Here is a 26,720-nt window from a genome sequence, read left to right as displayed (position 1 = left end):
TATGGCTGTGTGCAATATTTTAAGTGTTACACGAAATGTTTTTTTTTCCAGATGAAAATGAAAAGGTGCAAAATGAGTTAAAAGAAGTTAGGGTGAATTATTACTCGCAAAAAGAACTCTATGAAGATTTGGCAGATAAAATGAAGTTTTTTTCAAAGGTATCATGTTTAATGTTACCTTTTTGCACACCTGATCAAATTATATTTTAACTAACTCAGTTTGTTTTTTCGTTTTATATGAAACAACGAAGTTGTAGAAAATAGAAGTAAAGCTAATAAATAATTTGTGCTTTTTTTAAATCTGGAAATTTAGATCACTAAGCTACGCGGTAAATGAGCACTTAGCGAAATTCTGCTAATTTGAATCTGGTATGGTTTTTCTCTATTTTATGTTAAAACTAATTTTAGAAATGATATTACGATCTTAAAATATTTCTAATTTGTTTGTGGTTCAGAGACTTAAGTATTCTGAATCTGAATCAAATTATTTAGTTATTTTGAACAATTTAAAGTTATTTTGTTGTTTCATATTTTCACCCTTTAAGCTCAGTTTGTGTCTCAAAGTTAAAATATTGCCTGTACACCGGCAATAGACTGCTTGTATGTTTCAGAAAATCCGTAAAGTCATTGCTATTTAAAAATCCTGAGTGACCAAACTGATGATCTAAACTTGAATTTATCTTTATTTTAGGAAAGCAATATTGACTTTGATGAAATGCAAGAAGCTTTGATGTTGATCAAGGTATCTTCAAATGTTTACATTTGAATTTTCATAGTGTGTTTTTCTAATTTACAAAAAACTCCATCTGTAACAAATAGAAATTCTGCTTTAGTCTTTACCTCAATTCATAGTTTGTTTCCTAAATTTTGACGTGTTTTAAACTTGCTGGTAGTGTTCTATGTATACCATAAACCTAACTTAAAGTGTTCAGTTTCAATTAACATGTGCTAAAAATTTGCAGCTGTTTCTTATTCGTCAAGGCATTTAGGTGACACATGGAATGAATTAACTATAAGCAAAGCTGTTTGCCTTCAACCTAGATTATAATCTACTACTTATTTCCATAAGTTGACTTGACTGCCTCTTTGATGCCAGCTGTTTTTGTAGGGAGTTTTAAACTGTTCTTTTTTAGCGAGCCAAACGACGACTGTATAATTGCGTTTTAGTTTTTCTCGAACTGTCGAAATGACCTCGGGATTTTTTGCAAGCCCCAAAATGATGTTACAGATCTTAGCAAGTTTTTTGGTTCCTCTTGCTTAAGTATTTCAGATACAATTATCTGCCTAAATTGGAAAAGAAAACAAAAATATTTTGTTCTCGTATGTCAGATTTCTTGAAAACTTTAGATATATGCTTTATGACGCCATAGATCAAGTGGGTGAGAGTGCCTAGCGTATTTTGCTGTTTTCTATCAAAATCTTTTTAACACTGAGAGTAGCCAATGCAAAAAGAATAACAAGTATTTGCTTGCAGACGCGAAAGGAAAAACAGAGTCAAGAGCTCAGTTTCTTAGGACAAGTTGAAGAAGAAATGAGTCAAGGCTAGTCTGCCATTTATTCGCATCTTTTTTGTATCACTTTAACTTGAAATTGATACATTTTGGTTTTGATGTTATAGTTAATGGTTCATAACTATTCTTAGTTTTCATGGCTATATATTCATTTTTTGCATTGGTTTTTTTATTTATCTTCCTTTCTCTTCATGTGTTTTTTAGTCTTAACTTAACCTTTAAGTGTAAGCTCTTCCAAGGTGAATTTGTACTCAGCATTATAGAATACATCACATTTTTTTTATCAAGCATTACAAAATCATAAAGTAACCCTAAGTTAGAAATAGAATCCTTGCACCGTGAGAATCCAAAGAAATTATGTGAACCACAGAAGTTCAGGCCTAGTGAATATTTTCATTCATCACAAAATTAATGTCTTCATTGCCATTTTTGTTTTATTTATTCTTTAGATTTGCGAAAGCAACTGCTGGAGCTTCAAACGTCGCACGCAGAAACGATAAACGAATTAGATAAAACACGAAACATGCTGAAAATGCAGAGTCAGATCAACAAAGATTATCAAACAGAGGTATCATCTACTTATGTTACTGTTGTTAATCAAACTGAGATTTTGACTTTTAAAATGTGAGCAATTTTTTTGCGGTACAGAATTTGAAAATGGATTGGGGGATAGGATAAAACAGCATGTTCCTTCCAACATAAGAAACAAAACAACTGGGTATATATTTTCCATCGTGTTCTTTCGGAACCTTATTCTGACGTTTTATGCTCTGAGGAGTGTCAGACGAAAAAGCTTTTAGTATGTCGTAAAATGTTTGCTTTTTTCAAAGCCATTTTGACTTTTGTTCGTATGTCAGAAAACATCATAATTGGGGATTGAGTTCCAAAAGAAAAACCTACTGTATACTTGAAGTAGGCTAGTCTAGCCCTCAACATTCGTGGATGTTATTTACCAATTTAAGCAGTAGTATTGACCTAGAGTGTAAAACCTTGAGATGTTTTTATATTGAAATATATCGATTAATGTCTGGCGTGATGTAAAGTTGTCATATTTTTACTCTTTAAATACAATAAGAAGTTAACTTCGGCAAGCATGATATTCGCCGTCGTGATTGAATCAGCTACTTAGTTGTGTTGAACTGTTGTAGGTTGGAACAGCAACACGAAAGATGGATGACCTGAAAAGGGATTGTGACGCTAGAGTGAAAGAATATGCGGAAATGCTCGATATTAGAGCTGAGAGAATCAAGGTAAACTGTGTTGTTAGTAGTTACTATCCACTTTGTTGTCATCGCGTGAATTTTGGCGGCACCTCTTCTTTGAATTAGGTATTTATAACGGAAAGGATGCATGTTATAATTGTCTCTTTTGTTTAATATACCATGACTGTAATTGTACCAGATGTTTTTTGAAGAAAACTTCGCGTGAATAATATTCGGTTGTAATCAAAATTGCTGAAAGAAATTGTTTCTATCATGCTTACTTGAATTAAGTCCACTCTTCTAATTAGAAAATATGTCCTCTTAAATTATGGTATACGCTGAACTGAAACGCTATTCGTTGTAAAGAACAGGACGGTTCTAAGTTGCTTTATGCTTGATGCGATCATCGGTCAGCTTGCTTATACAGTCTTGCACTTTATGTCAGACTGGTAAACACTGGTTTTTATATGCTAATGTGAGAGATGAAAATAATTCAAAATAGTCGTAAAATACAAGGTGCAAAGACACTACCCTGGGTGCCAGAGCCACATAAATTCGAAAGCGGAAATAGAAGATGGGAGTGGAAAACAGAGGAGTTTCTATCTAAGAAGAAGGACGACGCTCCTCCGCTTCTCTGCTTGGCATTCTGTTTACGCGCTCGAAATTTTGTGGCTCTGGTACCCAGGGTACAAAGCGCTGATCTTGTTTTGTTGCTTCAAGGTTATATTTTAGATTATTTCAAGTTACGTTTATTTTATATACAAATTGCATCAGCTTTTACCGAATTGCAATTGAAATATCACATATGAAGTCGAACTACGAGAGAAATGCTCAAAATACATTTTTTGTGTCGAGAGAATGCAAACGGGATCAATAGGTCTTACCTATTTTTTTCTGTACACAGAAACTAGAAGCTCAATTAAAAGACATTGCTTATGGAACAAAACAATACAAAATTGAGCCTACAGAGTTGGTAAGAAAAAAATTTGGTTTACATTTGTCTAAGGACGATTTCAAATATATTTTTATCTCTCGCTAGACTTTGCCAAGAAATAGAGTAGCCGGAATATACAGTAGAGAGCGCAAAGGTTTTATTTATTGTATTGTAAAGGGTTGAAAAGACCTGTGTGGTGTGTATATGAAGAACTGGAATTTGTTTTCGATGTCACAGACTTTTGTAAACATATAATGTGATATAATTTGATTCAGCTAGGAAATACTTGAGTTATTATGAATGTGGTACAAAGTTTCTTAGAAGCTAGAGGCATGATGTTGAATTAGGGAGTTTCACAATATCATTTTGTATTGTGTAGCAACACTAGCAAATTTGTTCATATCTTGATAGCATGAATTGGAGTCAGCTCAAGACGAGGCTGTTGTTGATGTAAACTATGAGTTGGAGCGTGGCCAGAATGTATTGGAAATACACATTGGAAAGGCAAGTGATCTTTTATCGTTCATGTGTGTTGTTAACATGTATAAGGTGTATAACAAGCTATAATAAACCTATAACTGTCCCTTAAAAGTAAATTAGAAGCATTATAATTGTTTTATTTGCAACGGCCTTTATATGTTGTTCTTGTACGGGCTTTCCCAGGTTCTTGTCACAAAGCAAGGCCTAGCAGTATTTGGCAATGCAGAGCCAGTCACATTCGTCACATGGGAGTTCTTTGAGTTTGAGATGCAAGCGACTCCAGTTATCAGCGGCCAGAGGTTGGTAAAAGGATTTCTTCACTAACACAGATTATACGGTATTCCAAATTTGCCAAAATCAATTGCATATATTCTATTGAGGTTTGACAAAATTGAATCAAAAGCATTTTCCCTGGGTCAAAAAGCTGTAGATTGAATGATATTAACATGTAAATAACCCAACTGAGAATTGCTTGTCCACAGGGACGTGCGGTGCTATTTCTGACAGCTCATTTTCGCTTTCAATTATTTTAATTGCGACTTATGATTCGCTTCCTTTGGAAAATAAAGCTCCGCGTTGTGGACTGTACTTTATTATGAAGGCGCTGTTAAAAGTTCGTTAGAATTATCTTGCACTTTCAGCGCCTTCTTCACCACTTATTCCCTGCTATCTCTGTTAGATGTGATCAGCTACCAATATGGTGCTTTTAGTGTGATTTATATGCTAAATTCAATTCTTGACCTAAGCTAAATATTTTAAGCTACTTCTAGAAGAATAACTGTCGTTCTAGTTACGAATGCATTGCGTGTCATGCATTCAACAAGCAGGGTGGCGCCAATTTATAATTATCAAACTTTGTCAAAACACAGGTCAAGAACAATCGAATTCTGCAATGAAATGAAGAAGAATATATTTTCTGCTAGAATTCTTGGTGCCTCTCATTTGCAGCACCATTTGATTCTGTTGGTGCCTTGCAAACGCTTTTGTACAAGCGATTTCCTTCTCAGCCTTGCACTGAAGTCTTCAGCTAGTTTAATCGGATGTTTATAATTTTTCAAATTGTAAGGAGAAAATTCTCTTCACGAATGTGTGCCTATATTTTTTTGTGGCAACGTGAAAACACCGAACGATAAAAAGCCAGAATGAAGAATGAACCTTTAGTCTTGAGCTTCTGTTTTGATCATACAGTTTACTTTATCTCACTTGTAAGGTGATAAAGAATCAGCTTGAAATGTTTGCTATCCACCCATCAATTCTGCTTCTTCTTTTTAGGCCCGTGTTTGGATTTACCGCGCAATACATCGTCAATGTAGACGATTTCTTCCTGCACTACATCCAAAAAGAGTGCATTTGCATCGAGTTTCACCAAGCTGTTGGAACTGAATACAAAACTATCGCAACTGGGAAACTTCGTATGAATGGGCTTCTAGACAAAAGTCATGGACGTGTCTATGGAACAGCTAAACTTTTAGGTAATGTTTTCTGCAATATAGCTACAATACCCAGGCTCATTGCTACAGGGGACGTGTGGGGTGTGACAACCCCTTGAAAAAAACGATTGTAGAAACAAATAGGTTTTTGTCATCTAGAGGTGCTTAGTCGTCAAATTTCCAAACTTGTCGGCTAATAAAAGATGGCTCACCCACTTTGTCGGCAAATGGGACTCAGAAACCCCCCTTGAGGCATCTACATACATAGCTGTAACTGTTATTGTGAATGCAATCCTTTGTTTCCACTGACCAATCCCTTGTCTTGCAATTGTTCTCAAACAATGGTGCCTCCAATGATTCTATCCTTTCTACAGCACTAAAATGTTTGAGTAATCTCTTCTCGATAGATTCATGTTTACTTTGGAGATCCTCTGAGAGTTTGGTAGACTCTTTAACTTGATCCTTGTCATCAATGATTTGTCGCATAAATCCTGCCAACTTCTTTAATTCACATACCTTACCATTGTTTCTTTTTAAGGCAACAAAATTCAGAATTTGAATTGGATGTTTATTTCTTATTTTGTTTCATACCGTAATGTTTCAAATACACCCGCTATCTTTGAGTGCTTATGTCCCGTCAGGGACCCACATCCTTACAAGGATGTTTCTTTGAATCTTTTTAGTATTTTTTAGTAAAAGGTTTTTTCGCACATTTTCATTAGCTATTCACTTTTTTAATTGCCTGAGAAATGTCTATTTTATATGTCTTTTATTTTCTTTCCTTTCCTTTTCGGATTTTACGAGAGATTAAGATTACTCTCGTTTATTTTAAGCGCCCATATTTAATAAGCGCCCATATGCAATAAGCGCCCATATTTAATAAGCGCCCATATTTGATAAACGCCCATATTTAATAAGCGCCCATATTTGATAAGTGCCCATATTTAATAAGTGTCCATATTAAATAAGCGCCCATGTTTAATAAGCGCCCATATTTAATAAGCGCCCATATTTAATAAGCCCTAGGAAAAAATCTAAAAATTTAATAAGCGCCCAGGGTACTTATTTAATTCATTAAATAACTTTTTTAAATCAAGTTCCACTTTTCTGTTGAGCGCTACATATTCTTCATTTCATTTCACTCCCATTGCTTCGCCCAGGCATTGACAGCAACGAAGAGTTAGCGGTTTTAGAATATTGGATACGACTTCGAGTGCCAATGGAGCAGGCTCTGCGACTATTCAAGGTTTTCATTAGCTGTTGTTGCTTTTAGTCTCATGCTGTTCGTTTTATCACGAATTCATCATAAAATGTTGGATGGAAAATTCATTATATACAGAGATACTCTTGGAGCGTTAATGTCTGCATTCTTAAAGTATTGTATTAATTATTTCTTTATAAAAGTTACGACATGAACATACGGGTGACAAAATCAAAGCGTCGGAATTCTGTTTAGAAAGCCTCCTCGAAACCAAAGTGATCATCTTCCATACTACTGAGGTGATACTATGAACATTAGGAACAGAGTCAGTTATACGATAGAGAGACTTCAAAATAGCTTGTCTTGATATCTTATAATATCAGGCTATTATCTGTACCAGAATGATTATTTTTCTCATAACAAACAAACAAGCAAAATGGTGAATGTTTTTACTTGTGTATTTGTGCTAGAAATGGTGTGGATAAGTTGTACTTCTTCCCTTTCACCAGGAAAGATCAAAAGCACTGGGTTACATAACTTCAAATTCTACAAGCAATGTCAACGAGGGACGGTCGTCTACTCTCGAATCTGGAATCAACGAGCTAAAGATATCTGTTCATAGATGCACAAAGCTTCAACCTAAAACAAGTATAACTTTTTTCCTTTCTGTTATTTGATCGATGGCACTAATAACTTATTATACTGCTGTTCTTATAGGCTGGACAGTTCTGCAGTGGGCCTATATCAACAGCTTGGGGGGGGGGGGGGGGAATCGCTTGGAGAGGGGGTGGGGGTGGTTTTACCGAGAGCAAGCTAACAAAAGGTAATGGTATGATTCTAAGGGTACTAGCTACGGCATCAAATAGCTACGGCATCAAATTTTTTTTGCTGCAAAAGTTGTGGGCAATTTTGGCATGGCAGTGGCGGGCAGAGCGTTGTCTGGCTGAGGGTTATGGTCAGGTTTTTCATTTTTTGGGTGAAACAATCTTTTATGGGTCAGGATTATCGTTACCTGGTCAGTAAGATCGCCTTCCGCTAAGTCTTTGTTGCAAAAGTTTGCTTTTTATGAATCTATGGTTTAGTAATAAAGTTAGAATTTTACCTCAGAATTCCAAAGCAGGATTCTTGAAGAATTTTTCCTGATTTTCCAGAACGAAATCACTTGTTTTAAAACTTTTGTTTTGACTCCTGTGTCTGAACCCCATTTTTCCAGCTTAGTTGCCATTCGGAACATTGTGATAAATGTTAAAACGGCCTGTTATTTTACCATTTAGAAAAGCAACCAAATCCGTATGCTGTTTACAAATTCTTCGACTTTGCTGATCACGATACTGAAATTATAGTTGGTTCATCAACTCCAGAATTTAATGATGTACAAGTTTTTCCGGTATCAATGAGTGAAGAGTTGGATAATTATCTAAAAACAACTGTAAGTACAATTATATTGTTCAGTTTAACGATCAAGATATCTTAATCTTCCTTTTAGAAATGGCAATTTCTTCAATCTTCCTGAAAATACAAATAGGTTTCAATCAAACACACTGTTGTTATATAATTGCAGTTATGCAGTCCCGACATGAAGGTTTCATGTTTGTTCTGTTTCTGCAGCTCTGCACACTACTTCTGATAATCTTCTCCATTCTTTGCGGTCCTTTGCTGTGGATCGTATCTTTTCAAAATCTCCATTGTTCTTTATGTTCGGTAGTGGAAAAGACCTTTCCATTGCTCTTGCTCTGGTGATATCTTTATTTAAGGTTGTCACGAGAGTTTCTCTAGGTCTGCCTCTGAATCCCCTCTCCGATCCCTCAAAGTAAAATCTCATTGCCTTCACAGCCGGTGTATCGTCGGACAAACGTAATTTGTGACCAAACAGCCGCCATCTACCCTTGAGGATGTCAATTGAAATTAGTCTTTCTTCGCATCTTTTGTACAAGTTCTGATTGGAAACCTTGTTAGGATACTTTTTTCCTATTAGCTGTCTCAGTTGCTGTCTGTGAAAAGCATCTAGACCTTTCGTATCTTTTTGTGTTAGTCTCCAAGTAGAGCTGTTATACATCAAAACTGGCTCTCCAAGTGTTTTGTAAAGCTTGAAGCGACGTTTTTCGCTGACGTGGTTATTTCTGATCCCGATGTGATTTAATCTTTTCATTGTATGCTTCAGACAATCGTTTTTATCTTTGTATATTCTCTACATCTAACAGAGAGCCAAGCTTTTAAACCGCCCTCCATCGCTCTTTGTTTCTGCCTCCTCGAAAAAGTGCACCAGTGAGCGCATCACTTCGTTATGTAAACAATTTAATAATAAAGGAAGAACGTATTCTCTAGACTTCCATCGAATCTATTATCAATATCCACTTCATATTCCAACTCTTAAACTTTGCTGTGTCAAAGACCGAGAAACAGCTTTTTGTTTGGGGGAGCAGCCATGATAAATCATTGTAACAATAGCCATATTTTACAAAATAACAGTATTTTACTTATGCAACTTAAGATTTTTTTAGGGGGGGGGGCAAGGCCCCCTGGCCCCTCGGTATCTCGGTTCGGTCCTTGATCTGTGTTATTTGATGGAGTAAGAAGATGCATAGAATAGCATTTCTGACTATAGATAAACTTATTCTAATCCATTTTCTGTTGTAGATGTATGAAATTTCGACCTGTTATGCGTTATAGTTAATATTTACTTAGGACAGACAATTCCCTACGAAATGGAAAACAGCAAACAAGTTTTTGTAGCGTTTTAAAAACGTACCTATCTATCATTTTTGAAATTCTATTGCATAACTCATCGTCGTTCAAACCAAGTATAAGTCCATCTAATTTCTTTGGCACATGATAAAATATTTTTCATGGATCTGCTAGGAATTGGAGATTTACGTTTTTGATGATAACGAAATTGAGACGACAACCTACATGGGACTTGCTAAAGTGCCGTTAGTAACTTTATCTCAAGACAAACTCGTCAAAGGGACATTTCCTTTGCTGCAGGTGAGAAAAAGAACTTAATTGCTGTTTCACCATTGTTTTGCTTGCTGTTATCATGAAAAGGTTTGCAGTAAGATGACATCAAGAAGCTGTAATATCAATGTTATCGCTGACACGTTGGATTGCTATCGAATCTTTTTTTAGACCCAGCTGTAGCCTGGTGGGTCTTAATCGATCCTAAGCTGCATTGTCCGAGTTTTTGCTTGTATTCAGCTGTCAATATGTTTTTCTCTGACAAGAAACTATCGCAAAAGTTTATGAAACAGCCGTGTAGCTGTGTCATTTCAATTGCATGGCACAGCTTAGTTCTTCTTTAATTCTGACTACAGGAGTTGCAAAGTAAAATGAGAAAAACAAGACTGTTAGCTTTTTTTTCTTCTCCCTGCTCACGGATTGCTCTGTTTTTTCATATTGTCTGTCCTGTGAATGTTTTTGAGACAAAGATTAAATCATAAATAGAAACACTACAGACAATATTCTGGGCTAAATTCAATAAGCTTACAAAATATGATATTTAGCCTAGTTTGGCATGCTGTCGTGTCTAATTTTACTAGCATGTTCGCACATTTTATTAGCAACTCTTTCAGAGTAAACTTTCGAAAAGACGAAAAATAGTCAGAAACAAAACAACACGACGACGAGAATTCAATGTAATGAAGGATAATTTTTATTGTATTGCTACATCTTGGGATCTCAAAGTTTTCAAACATGTCAGATGTATTTCTCTGCCCGTTATCTAAGAAGCCTCTGGGAAAATAATTATTTTTTTCTGGATACGTTTTTTCTGATTCTTATTTCGTTTTATGTTTGTTTTTTTCTTCTCGTATTGATAGCCAAACGGTGAACGTCGTGGCACCATAGATGTTACTCTCCAATGGCTATCAACGTACTTACCAGCGAGTTCAAAAGCCAGATCGTATCCAAAGGTATGCTATGTAAATATTGTCTTATCAAGTAAAAGAATATGGTTTTCTAGAAATGAATCTTTGGCTGGCTGGCTGGCTTGATTTCTGGCAGTTCACTCTGCGTGTATTATATTTTGTCCTATTTGCTAGACTTTTTATATTCATTCTTTTCTCGTTGTCTTTTATTCAAAGCTAATGTCAGCGCAAAATTCACCGAAGAACAGTAAGCCCCCGAGTGGACCCTTACGGGGATCCATGCGCCCTTTCAAGCAAGCTAGTAATCAGTTTCATGACCCCGAAGACATCAAAGTACCGGAGAAAAACGTTGCATCAAAAGAAAAAGACTCTCCAAAGACCCACCCTCTTCATGATGCTGAATTAGCACCCCATCCTCGCCAGCGAACTGTTTCGTTTAATGAAGACACGATGGTCAATTCATTTGACGGTAGTAAAGCACCAATCGAAGAGCCTACAGTAGAATGGGAGGTTCTGAAGAGCATACCTGTCGAGGAAATGACTATTGATGAAATGATCGAAAAGGTTGAGGAAAAAGGCGATATTGTAGAGGATTCTGGGAATAATTACGAAGTAAGTCTTTTGCTAAATGCTAGCCAACTTGTTTGTGTGGGTACTCTGGTTGCCAGGTGGACCAGGCATGTGCGGGAGTGGGCATTAAGGGTACCGAGGTTTGAACCCTGAGTGTTAGCACAACATCGCCTTATATGGAACGCTTAGAACCAAAATAGCAAATTTACACCTCTTAATAATAGTTATAAGTATAGTAATAATATTAATAATAATAATAAAAATAATAATAAAAATAATAATAATAATAATAGTAATTATAATAAAAAAAATAATAATAATAAACATAATGATAAAAATGATAATAATGGAAACTTTTCATTTTCAATTCAATTAAAACTACAATTACAAATTTCACTATTACAAAGGTAATTTGCAATTGGCTAGCCTGGGTTTACAAAGAAAAAGACTATTACAAGCACAAACAAAAGAAATTAACAAAAAAAAAAGGAAAAAGTATGTTCGTCATTGTTTGTTTTAGAAGTCGTCAGTAGCAGAGATCGTTAGAACTGAAGAAGTTCAGGATTATTCCAAGATTTATTTCTGCGGCAGAAAATGTAATAGGTGGTACGGATAGTTAAGTTGGATAGTTTGGAGATCATGAAGCGGAGATGATTCTCGCTGATATCTAGAGCGTTGCACATGTCGATGAAAGAGGAGCAAGAGAGACCAAAGATACCTAGGGAACTGATAGAAAGATTAACAAACATGATAGAGGAATAGGCTGAGCTTAGGCTGTGAATGAGATTCGAGTATTTCTCTCTTTTGCGGTTAGCATTAACATCCAAGTTAGTTTCGTATCCTACTGTAAGCTCGAGTATGAATAGTCGATGGTCAGAAGTGACTAGAAGTAGATCAGGACGGAAAGAGTCTCCTGTTATGATAGAGGGTGAGAGATAACCTGAAAGATCTGCGTAAAGAGAGCAATTAGGTATAGCTTTTAAAGATTGTGCTAGGAAGTTCAATGCAGAGTTATGGCGCCATGTGTAACGGCCTTCTTCGAGGTATGTTTTGCAGCCTGCAATAATAATAATAATAATAATAATAATAATAATAATAATAATAATAATAATAATAATAATAATAATAATAGTAATAATAATAATAATAAAAATGGTACAATCGGGCATATCCACTACAAGTGTGGCTCTTCAACTTTAAATTAAAAGCAAAGTTAAATTACAAGTTAAAAAGCTAAGAACAGTTACATAATTATATATAAAAGGAAGTAATGTTTTTTAGTCCAATATGTTGTTTGCTTTTTAAAACAAATGCTTCTTTAAGTTGGAACAGAACATCGTGAAGCTAGACTGAGATTTAATACCTCTTCAGATAGGCCTAGCTTAAATTTTCGAAATGAGTGTAAGACGAAAATGCAGGATCATCAACGAACAGTTGCAAATCATCTCACCTGCTTTTGTTTCATCTTCACAGTGGTAATTTAGATTTCTGCCAAAAATGACTATGTTTTGTACAAATCGTGTACTCCTTTAATGGATATTTTTTGTCACTAGAAGTCTATTAGAAAATTGGCTTCTTCTTTTGGCTTTTAAAAAAATGACACATTTTATGACATAGACATAAATAGACTAATGAAACTTTAAATGCGTCAGATGCGTTCAAGGTGTTTATGTTCCAAAAATTTTAAGCCGGAATAAATATATACCCGGATCTAGGAACTGAAAATATAGATAACCACGTTTGCTTTTGTCAAAGCCAAATTTTTTGCCCCCAAAAATAGTTTTAATTTTTTTATTTGTCGCACATTTATACACAATCAACGGAACGACACATTTGGTCTTTTATCATTTTAAGGGTATTTTGCTTTAGCCATAATGTAGCACTTTGTTGAACGCAAGATAGGTACTGCCTCCATTGAATTGAATTGATTTCACTGAGGTATGGTTAGATATATCTATAACGCAAAATAAATCTGCCTCTAATATTTGAGTGACAAAGTTCTTGATCACATAATTGTTGTTGTTTTAGAGCGACGAAGCCTTAATGGAAGAAGAACTGAGAAGAACTGTCGAGGCGCCTGATGTTCCGGCATCGCCTACCTTGAATAAAGATATCGGGAATGACACTCTGTTTGAGGAGTCTATTTCAGGTCAGTAGGGCTTGTGGTTTGAATGATGTTTTAAGAATTTGATTGAAGATCTAAAGTTTTTGTCTACTTTGGAGGTTCGATGTTTAGCATAAACCAGACATCTGGCAAGCATAAACGATCGGCTGCAGTACCTGTTTCTCTTTTCAGCTATCATCGATTAAGATACAGAAAAACAGATTCATTCAGTCTCACTCATACTTCGTAAAAATCCTTTAGTCGAGGGTGGCGGTTTGGGGTGAAAGGGAGCGGAGCTAAATTCTCACTACATTCTTGAAATGACACCCCGTCGGCAACAGACAGCTTAGATGTTTAAATTTGGACGAGAACAGTCGATATTTTGAATCTTTTAAAAAAAAACAGACATCGAATGATCTGCATACACATTTTGAAAAACTCCATGCTTAGCGCTGCAGTAAAAGATCAGTCAAATATTGTTAGAAATCTAATACTACAACATACAAGTACAAAAAATAAAATTATTTGCGGCAAGATTTTGCAAATTATCAGCATTAGCATTTCTGTGAGATGGTCAACGAAGTTTTGTCTGATTCCTAACGCCACACCTGCCCTTATTTATAATTACAGCACATGGAACTTTGAAATTTTGATAGATATCAAGTGTCATGTTCATTAAGTACTTAATATTTTGATCACTATTCAGAGGAAGTATAACATGTGGTTATGTGTTCGATGCTTATTTTTTTCAATTACACCCATTCGTCTATACCTTTGACAAGCTTTTTAAGATAACATATCAAGATTATACCATATTTTAAGTCTTCTTGCAGGGAGGGTGGCAGGGGCGGATCTAGTCAAAATATTGAGCGGAGCAAAATTGGGGGGAGGGGGGGCTGAGGGAGGAGCCTCAAGAAATTTTTTTACGAGCACGCCCTTTAGATTCTTTAAAAATACTTCATTGCAAGCTGTTTCTTTCAAATCAATTTAATTGGATTGTTTGAACGGTACATGAAATGTTAAGGAGGCTGTTGATGGTAAATTTTGAAGCAAACGTGAACATTTTGAGAAATTCCAAGATATGCAAATTCTGACGGAGATAACTCTTCTTATTACCCTGGCTTTAAGTACTGTTATTTTGATCTGTTTAGATGATGTTTCTCTGGAAGACGATGATGTTGTTTTTGTTCCTGGTGCCAGTAGAGGTGCTGATGAAAATAATGAAGGAAGATCGGATACCTCCTTCCAAGAAAATGCTCAGGAAGGTATTAACAGTGCCGAAACAAGTGACAGTGAGGGTGTTGTAGTTTCATCAGCGCCCTCAAAAGCTTTAAGTGCCTCGTCCGTAAGTATTTCTTGTCACATTTCGATGTTTAAACGTTTTTGTTAACAACAATCCTTTGCGTGCCCTAGGCAGAAAGAAGCAGACTCCACAGGTGGGTTGAAAAATGGCGATGGAAAGGCTCTCCTTTATTTCATTCTAACAACAATAGTTTTGTTGACGTGAACATCTTATATCTTTCATGTCGTATTGGAGGACTAGCACCTACTGACTGTCCATATCCTAATATCTGCTGTTTTTAGCAAGGGCCTAGGCGACATTATGGTTTACTTCACTGCCTGGGTTTATGCTTACGGATGTTCTTAAACTTTTTAAGCTTCAACTTGCGATAATTTTCATTGTTTTATTTTATAATCTACGAGTCAGTATCGCCCGAAAAGCCACTTGAGTTGGAATTATTGTATTGACCCATAGTCTGTTTTTCTCTGGAATATGTTTTAGAGAAGCCTTTAAGTGATATATTTACGTTGGTAACTGTGCTTTGGTTTGCCAAATCGATTGTATAGTTCAGAAAATATTATAGTATGTTCTCCTTCAATCTAAAGGGAACATAGCACTAGTAATCTAAAAGGTGCCGATATCTTTCCCTTTCCGGAGGTAGTATTCTTCTTTCACAGCTGTTCTGATAAATTATGAAACAATTTCCAAAGAACTCGCTTTCAGTACGAGGAAACTTAAACAATGAATAAAGATAACTCAAACCCTTTTCAATAACAGATTAGCAATAAAACATGAAAGGTTATTTAAGCCAGGCTTCTTAGAATTTCGGCTAGTGATTTCAAGAATATTTACTCTTATCCACGCTCTTCAAATCGGCTTCTTCTACGTCACTTTTTTGCAAAGTCACTGTTTTATCTGATGATTTTTCAAGAGCTCAAAACAGGATTTGGGTTTCTTGCAGCCTCTTTGGAAGAAATTTTTGTCTTCTAGTTTGGGCAAGGTCACAGGTGTTTATAGATCTCGAATAATTTTTTAGATTGGAGAACGACAGGTTTTATCGTTAGGAGAGTTGCATGCTTCTATTTCAATCTCTAAAGGAAAGTATTATGTTATATAGAAAATAAAATATTGCAACAATCGATTCAAAATATTGAAAATGCTCTGCTGTGGTTTTTGTCTGATAGCCATATCGAAGGTGTCTGAAGAGTGAATTTGTAAGCAATGATAGAATGTCTTCTGTTTTCCCGTTGAATTCGAACTTGAAATAAAACAAGGCAGAGCTATAATGAGACGCGCTCTTATCTTGGACCATAGAACCGACTTTAGATTAGCCCCATAATCGGTACTCAGTTTCAATAGCTCGAAAATTGAGCTTTCTGAGCCATATTTGTTGCAAGCTCGTATTAGTAAAAACACGTTTCACGTGACTTTGTTGACGACTTTGCTTTGAGATTCCGCTGAGGGGAAACTGGTGCAAAAAACTGACCTAAGGGGGCTGGCCTAAGAAGAAATTCTTATCTTATAATTGGAAAAACCTAAGGGAAACTGGCCAAAGGGAACCAGACTCTGCCTAAAAAAGAATCGAGAACTAGAATGTGCCTAAGTGAACCGGAGCGGGCTCAAGAGAACTGAAGCGGGCCCAAGAGAACTGGAGCGGGCCCAAGAGAACCGGAGCGGGCCCAAGATAACCGGAGCGGGCCCATGAGAACCGTAGCGGGCCTAAGGGAACGGGAAAGGGCCTAAGGAAGCCGGAACGTGCCTAAGGGAACTGGAACGAGCCTAAGGAAACCGGAACAGAATTGAGGGAACCGGAACAGGCCTCAGAGAACCGGAACAGGCCTCAAAGAACCGGAACGGGTATAAGAGGAATCGTAGTCAGCCAAAAGGAACTGGAGCCATTTAGAGATCCGGCCTGTGAAAAAGCCAAGATGCTAGAAGTGTAATAATGATTTTAGCAAGTTGGAATCAAAACTCTTTATCTGATTGACCGCTTGTTGATTGGCGGCTTTATCATATCAAGTCCAGTTCACTGATAAGATTTCGAATTGGACCAGTGTGAAGAGTCTTTTTTTAAAAATGGCTTTGAAAAAAGCAAACATTTTACAACATACTTAAAGCTTTTTCGTCTGACACTCCTCAGAGCATAAAACGTCAGAATAGGTTCCGAAAAAACACGTTTGAAAAATATATACCCAGTTGTGGATCGAAATAGGCCAATCAGAAAAACGCAAGCACAAGACCGGTATAGTTGACCAATCAGTGCCGCGAGCCTAAAGAAAAATTACCAATGGAGTCCAAGAGAGAAAACGAACTCCTTTTGTCTACACAATGGCGGCTTTTTCGTTTTTATGTAGATTGACTCCAAAACTGCTAGATGGAAGGACGACCGGGCTCTGCCAATTATCCGAAACATGTCGTCATTATAGAGTTTTGCACAATCTGGGTTGTCTAAAAGATGTTGACCAATGGCAGAATCACTTGTTTTAACAGTGTTTCTAGACCTACAAGATCGAGGAGGCTGTTCTCCGGTCTTGTGCTTGCGTTTTTCTGATTGGCCTATTTCGATCCACAACTGGGTATATATTTTTCAAACGTGTTTTTTCGGAACCTATTCTGACGTTTTATGCTCTGAGGAGTGTCAGACGAAAAAGCTTTAAGTATGTTGTAAAATGTTTGCTTTTTTCAAAGCCATTTTCAAATTCTGTACCGCAAAAAAATTGTTCACAGTCTTTTTTTAATGACTACATACAATGATTGCCTATTTTGGATCAAGCACCCCACAGAATATATCTCGGGTCCGCTGATTGTCGCCAGACTTGTTTTTCATTTACGCCTATTTACCCATTAATAATTTTCACAATTTTGTAGAAGAGAAAAATGGTAGTGACCATCGAAGTTGGCAGCTTGATGCTTTATGACAATGCAGCGGTGTATAGTATGGACAATCAAATGCAGCTCTACGTCGCGTACAGATTCTTGGACGAAGACCCTGCATCACTGGAAACCCCAGATTCTTTGCCATTACCGAAGCCGAATAGGCCAATCCATTACAACTTCAAGAAAGGTAGCCTTAGTTTTCATGTTGATACTGCCGCCTTCTTTGACAGCCATTTTGCGCTTCTCCCTTACCTGCATTGCAAATTTAGAATCTTTTACTATGGTGCGTCCCTATTAAGCGCGGTCTTTTCTAAAGCATAAATGTCTGTTATCTAGTTCGGCTTAATAAAGCCTTTTTGTAGAAAGTTTGGAATCTTGGATTTTTACTGTTATTTTTTTCTTTTTGCCTAAGAAAATATCCATTTCACTTTGAAAAAGAACAGAAGTACTAAAAAAGTTGCTTGTTGATCGCATTAAGCGCAAAACTCGCGAATTTGCAACTTAGAGTCATTCTGCTCTACACACCAATATAAATTCCAAGATAAGGGTTTCAAGTAAGGGCCTTCTTGTCGATTAGAAGTTACGATTTTGCTATCAATCACCTGGTACGTGGATTTTACGTAGGTTTGTGACAAAGAGTAAGAACTATTATATTAACTAGACATTTGAGCAATAAGATTGTTACTTTGGTTGACCAATGTTGTAAGCAATTTAAAAAGGTGGCATTAGACAATTTTACGGAATGTGGTTTGAAAAAGATATCATACTTTTAGAGGACATTTGGACCGCAATAGAACGGCATAAAATACCTCTCGATGTTCAAGATAAAGTAGATATGTTCAAAATTGGGTGAGATATGGCTAATAGAAAGTTTCAAGTTTGCTAAAGGATTCCTGTTGTTCTGGTTCATAAAGTTATGAACCAAGAGGTTTGATGGGGGAAAGAGCCTGTGCTTGTGTGGCCATATCTCAGCCAGTTTGTAACACCTACAACTGATTTTGCACGTTTAGAGGTACTTCATAATGCTCTTTTGGGATACCGTGAATCCTCGAATTAGCCCCCTGGGGGCTTATTTATTTTTGATATCTTTAGATGGGGGCTTATTCGAAGGGGAGGGGCTTATAAAATTATAGTAGACACTAAGAAGACATTATTAAAAGACCTCGTTTATTTCAGTAGAAATTTCATTATGAGCATTTAATTAACTACTACCAAAAGTATGAATTTGTTGTGCTAATTCAATAAAACGCCAAAGGCAACCTCAGATGGCAAAAATCATCAAATGGAGGGGTCCAATTCGAGAGTTTACGGTAATAGTGGGGGTTTATTCGAGAGGGGGCTTATTGAAAATTTGTAGTTCTAAGGTGGGGGCTTATTTGAAGGGGGGCTTATTCGAGGGGGGGGGGGGCATTTCGAAAATTTACGTTAAATTGTCTAAACTTGAAAATTCTAAAAATAAATGTTTGTGACGTTATCATCATGGTACTCTATTAAGCTGTGTATTTGATTTCTGAAAAGTGAAGGTCTGCTTATATTTCTATGTGTCGTTTTGCTTTTTCTAGTATTCTATGTCGACAACGAGACGCATGAATACCAACATCAGCAATTAATGAGTATGCTAATGCCGGAACATCCATTAGAAGGGAAGTAAGTCAACATTTTTCACTTTAGAAGTAACTTGTGAAAAATGATCAAATGTCAAGTCTTTTGCAATTCATTGCCATATCTCTTATGGTCGCCAACCTTAGTTGCGTAGGCAATACTTGTAAACAGAAAGAGTTGTAGCCCTTGTAAACCATTGTAAACCATTTGAAAGAGTTGTAAACCATTTTCTCTAGGAAAATCTTTACATATTAATTGATATAAGTTCGTTAATGTTTGAAATAATTGGTTTTCTTCAAACAGTAGGAATTCATCAACAAAAGGGTCAATGTTTAAATATTATTCTTTTAATTGTTATTCTAATGTATGGAACTACTAGGAAACAGCAGGTTTAGCGAAAGATCCTTGAATCAACTAACACTTATACCACCAATGGCAAAGTCGTCTTCCTATAACTCGCAGTCTCTTTGAAACCAAGCCATAGTCCCGTCTTCCTTCGCGCCTATCTAGTTTTAGATATGTATATACATTCTATAGTTCAGTGGAATGCTTCTTTCAAAATTCTGATCGATATTTTCCGTAGACTATACTTCAGCGTCGTCACAGAGCCCGTGGATGGTGATATATGCGAGGATGCTGGGATAGCGTGTGTTGACTTCATTCAGGTAACTCTTACTTGCTCAATAGATTTTGATTAGTCTCTTGGAATCAGCAGTTGCATCTGCCCAAACCGACTGTAGTTGCAAAGACAGGAAGGTGAAATTATTTTGCACTTTAGGTACCTCGGTATAAAGATTCCTTTCCGTCATGCTCATACCAGAGCGAGATTTCCAGACCAACAATTCCAATTGGAAATGGTCTTATACTTTCCAAATCTTATATTTATACTTATTCTTCTAATTAAACTCTAAAATATTTTATACAACATGGATAGAGAGTAGAGACTCTTTGAGTGCTTAAAGCATCTCTTCAAACCCGCCTTCGCATAACCTAAGAAATTTACTGCTTTTTAATCAACCAGCTTTTTAACATAGAACAGCATTTCAGGAAATCAAAACAAAAGAATGACCAATTCGCATTTTTTGCACATGATTTGATGTGCCTCAATACCTCTTTATGACATTAAAACAAGAAGGTTTCCATTTCAGCTCATAATCAGAAAATTCTCATAAAAAATATATAAAGCCATAGCAGCAATAGTCAGCAGTTTATTAGCAGAGCAAGCTAAACATTCAGCGCAAACGTTGTAAACTTCCCTTCAAGCATGTCATTGTATATATCTGCAAAACACGCTGGTTTGTACGTCCAAGCTCAAACATGCAAAACAAGCATGTCCAAGCTCAACATTTCTTACGCATTTTCAAAACAGAGGTCATTCGCGAATTTGTCGTTCTGCCTTTACTGTATGTCAGATCAAATCGTAGGAAAAAACACGTTAGTCTTACGATACCTTTAATCTAAAATTCAAACATATTTCATGACAGGTTTTTCTGAACTTTGCTAATAACTTTCCGTTTTCTAGTTTATCAACTACAGATTCGTTATGATGCCTAGCTATTTTTCGGTCCCTTATGTTGTCATTTTTTTATTATAAGGCAGTTTTTGTGGAATTGCTAGATTATGCCATCAAAGCTGTTTTAAAGCCTCCATATATATCTCCTAAACATTTGATATAATGTTTGTGTATATGATTTGTTGTATATGATATGATATGATGTGTATATGATATGATATGATGTGTATATGATTAAGTTTGTGTATACGAGTCATCATGTGCAAATCTGTAACTTTATCAAGCCTCTAAATCATTATTAGAAAACTGTCGAGTTAACAGGTGTTTAGAAATAAAGCCATTTGCCTTCCATGGTTTGCATAAATTTTGTCTCCTTCTCCATCTAAGGCTCGCCAGTGGCAAAATTTACTTTCAAAAGATGCTCAGAAACTCATTCATTTTTCAGTTTCTTGCTCTTGCAATGGGAAAAGTTGCACGTATTGCTTTGCCCTTGCTAAAAACCAATTTTTTCACCGCACCCATTTTTTGAACCTTTTATAAGTTTATTTTATCATCTTTGTGTCTTTATTTTATAGTGTGTATCTTTCGCTATTTTGTTGCTATTCGTTTTGTTTATGATATTGTGTTTTAATTTTTTGAAAATTATAAACTGGGTAAAGAAATTTTGAAAAGTTAAACAACGCTTTTAAGATAAACAATTTTCACCTCTGCTTCCTCAAGCCTTTATCGAATTCTTATGCATAGAAATCGCTTTTAAATGTAAGCTATAGTTTTATTGATTAATCTCAGTGGTTACATACTTTCATCTTGAGGATATTTATTCTAGATACTCAGAGAGGGTCGTGATTTAGTCGATGAAGATATAGAAGGTAGGTCATTACAAACTTCATTGTTTCATCAATTTCTTTCATTAGCGAGCAAATTTAATTCTGTTTAAGTAAGCTCATCCCACGTTAGAAACCTTTTCCTTATGAACTTGGCTTTTCTCTTGATTTCTACCACTAAATAAAAATCAGCCCTTGCCCTACCTACGTTTTTGAAACTAGACTTCACTTTTTTGTTTGAGGAAAAGCTAATGAACATACGCACTTTGCGTGGGTACACTGACGTAGATGAAGATTGAGTACAGATGTACACAGATGGGTCATGTTTTTGTGAAAAATGTGTATTGATTTCCTCACTTTGGCTTGCATTGTTTTCTTTTGCTCCTCCCATTCTTCCATTTACCCATTACACATATGGTTTCACGACGTTATTGCTGCCCTTAATAATCACGTTCATTGTCTGGGGAAGTGCTTTCTTAATAGTTTTAATGTATGCTGTTTACATAATGTTCTCTAAAATATCCAAGCACGTGGAGTTCTAGTTTTCCGTGACCTGAAGATGAGCATCGGTCTACTCGTAGGTTTTAAAAACAATTAGTTATACTGGTCCTCAATTTGATCTACAGTTAAACCTAATTGAAGAGATTACTTTATGTAAGAAGCACCCTTGAATAACGGACGTCTTTCTGCAATGAAAGCCTTGTACTAGTAACCTCCCAATAACAGTCATCTCCCTACAAGGTTCACCTCTCTACCCCAGTCACCTCCCTACCCCAGTCACCTCCCGCCAACGGTAAACTCCGTACAACAGACACCCTACTAAATCCTCACCTCATTTAAGCAGTCACCTCCCTACCCCAGTCACCTCCCGCCAACGGTAAACTCCGTACAACAGACACCTTCCTAATTCCTCACCTCATTTCAGCAGTCACCTCCTTACAACAGTAACCTCCCTACAACTGTCACCTCTCTACAACAGTCACCTTCTTCAAAGGTCGCCTCCCAATAAATTGGCTTAGCACTGTGTCGTGACGAGTTTTTCGGCGTTCCACGTGACTAAAATCATGTTCGGCAGTTAAGCCAAGTTGATTATAAATTGATTTGCATTTGTCAAGATTTAACTAATAACATCAGTTTACATCATCGTAGCCATGTGAATGAAAATATCTATTCTTTAATCCCTTAGCGGCAAAATTTGTTATAAGAGATGCTACTTTTAATATTTTTTTTTCGATTTTCCATTTTTCGTTTACATTTTAACCTGAAGTCTCGTGACTTTTTTCACAATTTCCCTCGATGGTTTAAATTTTGATGCTACCAAAGACCTATTTGTAGTTGTTGTCAAAACCTTTGAAATCATTTCATCTTGTCAGGTTAATTTGATAAAGAACAGCATCTACTAATACCCTTCCAAAAATCTGAAGTGGATGTTTTTCAAGGTCTATGATATATCTTCAGTTTTAGATCTGCAAGGAGAATTAATTGGAACCCTGACAGTGACTGTTGAAGCATTAGATGCTCTGCAAAGTTTGTATGAATGATAATAAAGTTTTGTGAATAGAGGGTATTGTATAGAACAGAAGATTGTAAATATGTTTATATCAAGCTTTTATGTCTCTCGTTTTATTATTTCTGCAAAAGTGACCCGGTTTTTTTGAAATACCATTTTCAGTACTTTCTTTAAACTCATCGAATTGAGAATTTCCCATAATCATGCAGTTACGGGAAAAAAGTTACTACACATATTTCTTTTGCTGAAAACCAAGCCTAATAAACTTTTTTGTTTTTTTCTCATAGCTGCCTATTTATGCTTCTTTCGGGTTCCTTTTTAATTGCATCTCGTTAACTTTCCTCCTGGCTTAACTTAAATAAGAGAAATTTATAAGAGTAACTTAGATTAATTTTTGCAAAGCTCGTGTCAAGTAAGCTCCATTTACACTTCACTGTTCTTGTACCAAAAATGGCGAGAAAAATTTACGTTTCGGTGAGTGTGTCCACTTTCTGGAGAGAATCTACCTCTCCTTCGCATTTCCTTTCCCCCGTTCTTCATCCTTTGACTCTCTGAGGCTCTGGCACCCAGGGTAGAGAGAATCAAGCAAGGACGGAGGTTTTTGAGAATGGATAACAAAAACCAAGCGCTATAAGCCACAGATGAGTTTGACTTTGAGCTGGATATCCACAAAAAACAGACGAAAATGTAAATGAAGAAAAGGGAACGGAGCCTCAGTAGAGAACTTGTGATGGTTATCATTTCCATGAAAAAAGATTGAACCACAAAGTCTTACTGTATCATTGGAACAAAGGCACTGTTTCATCGTGCTATGCCTCTTTTAACAAGAATTAGATGTTTAAACATTTATCTTTTATCATCGATTTGAAATCCTTTATCTTGAAGAAATTACAATTACTTCTCATCATTTAGTTCACCATGAGTTAAAAATCTTGTTATTAGACCCTTTCTGCCATTTATATTAACGAAACAGCAAGTGATGCACAAAAGTTTTATTGATTCTATGTTGAAAGAACCAATTTCCGAAAATTATTTCTTAATAGTGAAATGAGGTTTCTCGATTTTTTCATTAGCTTTGATGATAAAGGGATAACTATTACAGAGTTTACATTGTTTGTTTCTGAAACGCCTTGACCAAGAACTGTTTAACGCAAATTTAAGAACATATTTGACTTGAATTGGCATTTCAAAGTAGCATCGGGATTGTAAGTTTGCTTTATTTCCTTCATCACTTGCAAAAGTTTGTATCAAAATGGAATGCAGTAAAGACTTTTGCTATTTCGTGTTGCTGGGAACTGTTGGCGCCGATATTTTTGATACCTTTTAGTACATTTAAAGCAGTGGTCATCGATACAATCATTTTGGAACACTCTCACAATGACGTAGAGCGTTTGAGTACAGTTTCGGAATAAGGGAATAGGTAGGCTGAATTTGAATATGGAAATTTAATTTATTTTATGAGAAGGAAAAAGATCTTCCGATGTCTCTGATTCCAGCTTGAATCAATCTTTGTTCAAATCTGAAGGATCTAGCTGATATTCTTTAAAATGTGACAATTGAATAATGTTTATGATTTACTACTGTCCGTTGCCCGTTTTTGTACCACTGGCCTCCAATTTAATACCACAACATTTTTCTACGGGCTTTAATCTTGTTTTATGCAGACTTGAACTAGTGATGTATACCACAGTTCGTTTGAAATTCATTCTACCAATTGGTGAAGGAAGTGACCTTTGAAAATAAACTGGAAGCCTTCTAGCTAAGTGGGGGTAGGACCTTTAGATGTGTACTTGAAACTTTTTTTCGTTCGTGCTGAGAACATTTTATTAGAAAATCTTTAAGAGGTTGAAGAATCTTTCTTATTGTGGCCACGCGATACTTCTTTAAGAACTGCTTTTTTAATCTGATACATTGATTAAAAATTTTAACGCGCTAGCTAGCAGTTTTAATCACATCCAATTTGGCACTGCCATAGTTGATATAGTGAATGGTATATCAACAATGGTACTGCCTTGTTGTTCGTTAATTGACCCATAGTTGATATAGTGGGTCAACTATGGCAGTACCACTATCATTGACCCATATCAACTATGTCAACTATATCAACTATAACTATATCAACTATGATATACCCAAGAATGAGAATGACGTCACGCAACGGTCTCTGCTGTATAGACCTTTCCCCTTGACTTGAATTCACTTTCCTGTCAGAATCCGTCAAGAAAAACTAGTGAACGACCAATATGTTTTTCATACTCTTGGCACCTGCTTTACAAATTATAAAGAGTTAAGCGCTGCTTTTGAATATCAAACGCCAATGAATATCTTAAGTATTCAACTTTGATGTGGATTAAAATGCTTCCGTGGCATGTTTTTGATTGCCATGCTCAAAAAACAGAGCAAAACTATTGCTATTCTGCTTCACAATTGAGAACTGGAATTAGGTCTGCCAATTCTTATTACCAACCGTGATTTCTTTGGTGAAGCGATCTACAAAATGCAAACCAAGACTTTCAAGTCGTAACGACATTTCCTTACTTGTTTGTTTTATTGTTTCATTCCTATCATTGGAAAGGGATAGGTAAAAAATTTGTGTTCACTTTCAGGAAGCATCTATACATTTACAATATAGACTCTTCCCATTATGACGTCATGTGCCTTTAAGCCTGCATTTCGCTTCGCGGCAAACTCTTGCCTAAAGCAAGTCGTACTTTGCTGCTCAAAAGTAGCACTTTTTACCATCTGCCGTAAAACCACAGAAAATCTTGCTAATTTTGTCGCCCAGCACTTCTCTAGTTTTTTCAAAGCTGTAGGCCGTGGTTCACTGTGAAAAAGTATTTGCAACAGAAGATCCTTGCGATCAAAATGGGAATAGTTGCATTTGGGCCTGCAAACGATGTTGAAGGAGCAAAGCAAGTGGATGAGATCGCTGTACAATCTCAGTTGGAAAAGACAGTTGGACAAGGACCCTGGCCCTACTTTCAAAGTTCAGCAATAGAATGACACCCTAGGTATTCGGACCAAGAAAGAAGGAAACAAAGTATAGAAAGAAGGATAAAAGCGTGCAAAAAGTAAGAGATTGCGGTTTCTTGTAAAGGCAAAATCGAGATTAAATAGATTTGAATTTCACTTAGCTTAGGCAGTGATGACATGCTCCACCAGATGCAAAAGTTCTGTCGTTAAAGTTTCTTTTCTTAGCGAAGAAGAGAAAGAAGCCTCTTGTACATAGCCTGTGCCTACCAAGGTTCACTTTTGAAAAAAGTCCAGTTGAACTAGAAAGCTCATTGTAAAGGTTTAGATTGGCAGACAGGCCTTCGTTGCTCTTTTTGGCATAAGCCCTGCTCTTTGTTCAGACAACAAGCTCAAGAGCTTTGAGGATATTGGCTGGTAGTGGCCTAAATGGTAAAAAATTGCAATACTCAGTTGCATTACGTCCACAGATGTCATCATGATGTGCCACACCATTGGGTAAGTACGAACAATTTATTTGGAAAAGATAAAATACGTAGCTGTTGAAGAATCGATTGAAGTTTGCCTCGAAACAATACTGTAAAGTGCAGAGCCAGCACATGTAAGTGCGAAGCAATCTACAAATTACTTTTAGTTCTAAGTTTTGTAACTTTAAATTTGTACCGACCTGCATCTGGTCAAAATTCAAAGAATCGTTGCTACTTTAAAGAAATTCTCTATTTCTAAAAAAAATCTCTTATCTTCACAGCATTTTTACTATGCATCTTAAAGTCATCGTATTATGTTGCGTCAAATTGTCGAATGCATATTCCTTTTTCACCCAAGGTTGGTATGCTTCTTTGTGCAAG

At 36.2% G+C, this 26,720-nt stretch overlaps 1 protein-coding gene across 1 annotated transcript in view; it reads left to right on the top strand.

Annotated features, from left to right (window-relative positions):
• LOC135690726 (protein fantom) overlaps positions 1 to 22,997 on the top strand; it is a 40,752-nt gene extending 17,755 nt beyond the window's left edge. The window contains exons 19-40 of the mRNA XM_065208366.2: positions 52 to 158; positions 691 to 741; positions 1,474 to 1,540; positions 1,960 to 2,078; positions 2,659 to 2,760; positions 3,617 to 3,685; positions 4,058 to 4,150; positions 4,310 to 4,425; positions 5,399 to 5,598; positions 6,717 to 6,802; positions 7,267 to 7,405; positions 8,032 to 8,186; positions 9,617 to 9,742; positions 10,573 to 10,665; positions 10,837 to 11,232; positions 13,219 to 13,339; positions 14,446 to 14,639; positions 17,445 to 17,640; positions 19,016 to 19,100; positions 19,639 to 19,720; positions 21,395 to 21,437; positions 22,851 to 22,997. Coding sequence (XP_065064438.2) covers positions 52 to 158; positions 691 to 741; positions 1,474 to 1,540; positions 1,960 to 2,078; positions 2,659 to 2,760; positions 3,617 to 3,685; positions 4,058 to 4,150; positions 4,310 to 4,425; positions 5,399 to 5,598; positions 6,717 to 6,802; positions 7,267 to 7,405; positions 8,032 to 8,186; positions 9,617 to 9,742; positions 10,573 to 10,665; positions 10,837 to 11,232; positions 13,219 to 13,339; positions 14,446 to 14,639; positions 17,445 to 17,640; positions 19,016 to 19,100; positions 19,639 to 19,720; positions 21,395 to 21,437; positions 22,851 to 22,933 — 2,723 coding nt within the window. The 3' untranslated portion in view covers positions 22,934 to 22,997. The remainder of the gene's footprint in view (positions 1 to 51; positions 159 to 690; positions 742 to 1,473; positions 1,541 to 1,959; positions 2,079 to 2,658; positions 2,761 to 3,616; positions 3,686 to 4,057; positions 4,151 to 4,309; positions 4,426 to 5,398; positions 5,599 to 6,716; positions 6,803 to 7,266; positions 7,406 to 8,031; positions 8,187 to 9,616; positions 9,743 to 10,572; positions 10,666 to 10,836; positions 11,233 to 13,218; positions 13,340 to 14,445; positions 14,640 to 17,444; positions 17,641 to 19,015; positions 19,101 to 19,638; positions 19,721 to 21,394; positions 21,438 to 22,850) is intronic.
• Positions 22,998 to 26,720: the final 3,723 nt, after the last annotated feature.

Source organism: Rhopilema esculentum, chromosome 4 (assembly GCF_057945365.1).
Source record: "Rhopilema esculentum isolate cy_ngs chromosome 4, ASM5794536v1, whole genome shotgun sequence".
Classification (NCBI taxonomy): domain Eukaryota; kingdom Metazoa; phylum Cnidaria; class Scyphozoa; order Rhizostomeae; family Rhizostomatidae; genus Rhopilema; species Rhopilema esculentum.
This window is presented reverse-complemented; position numbering and strand designations above follow the sequence as displayed.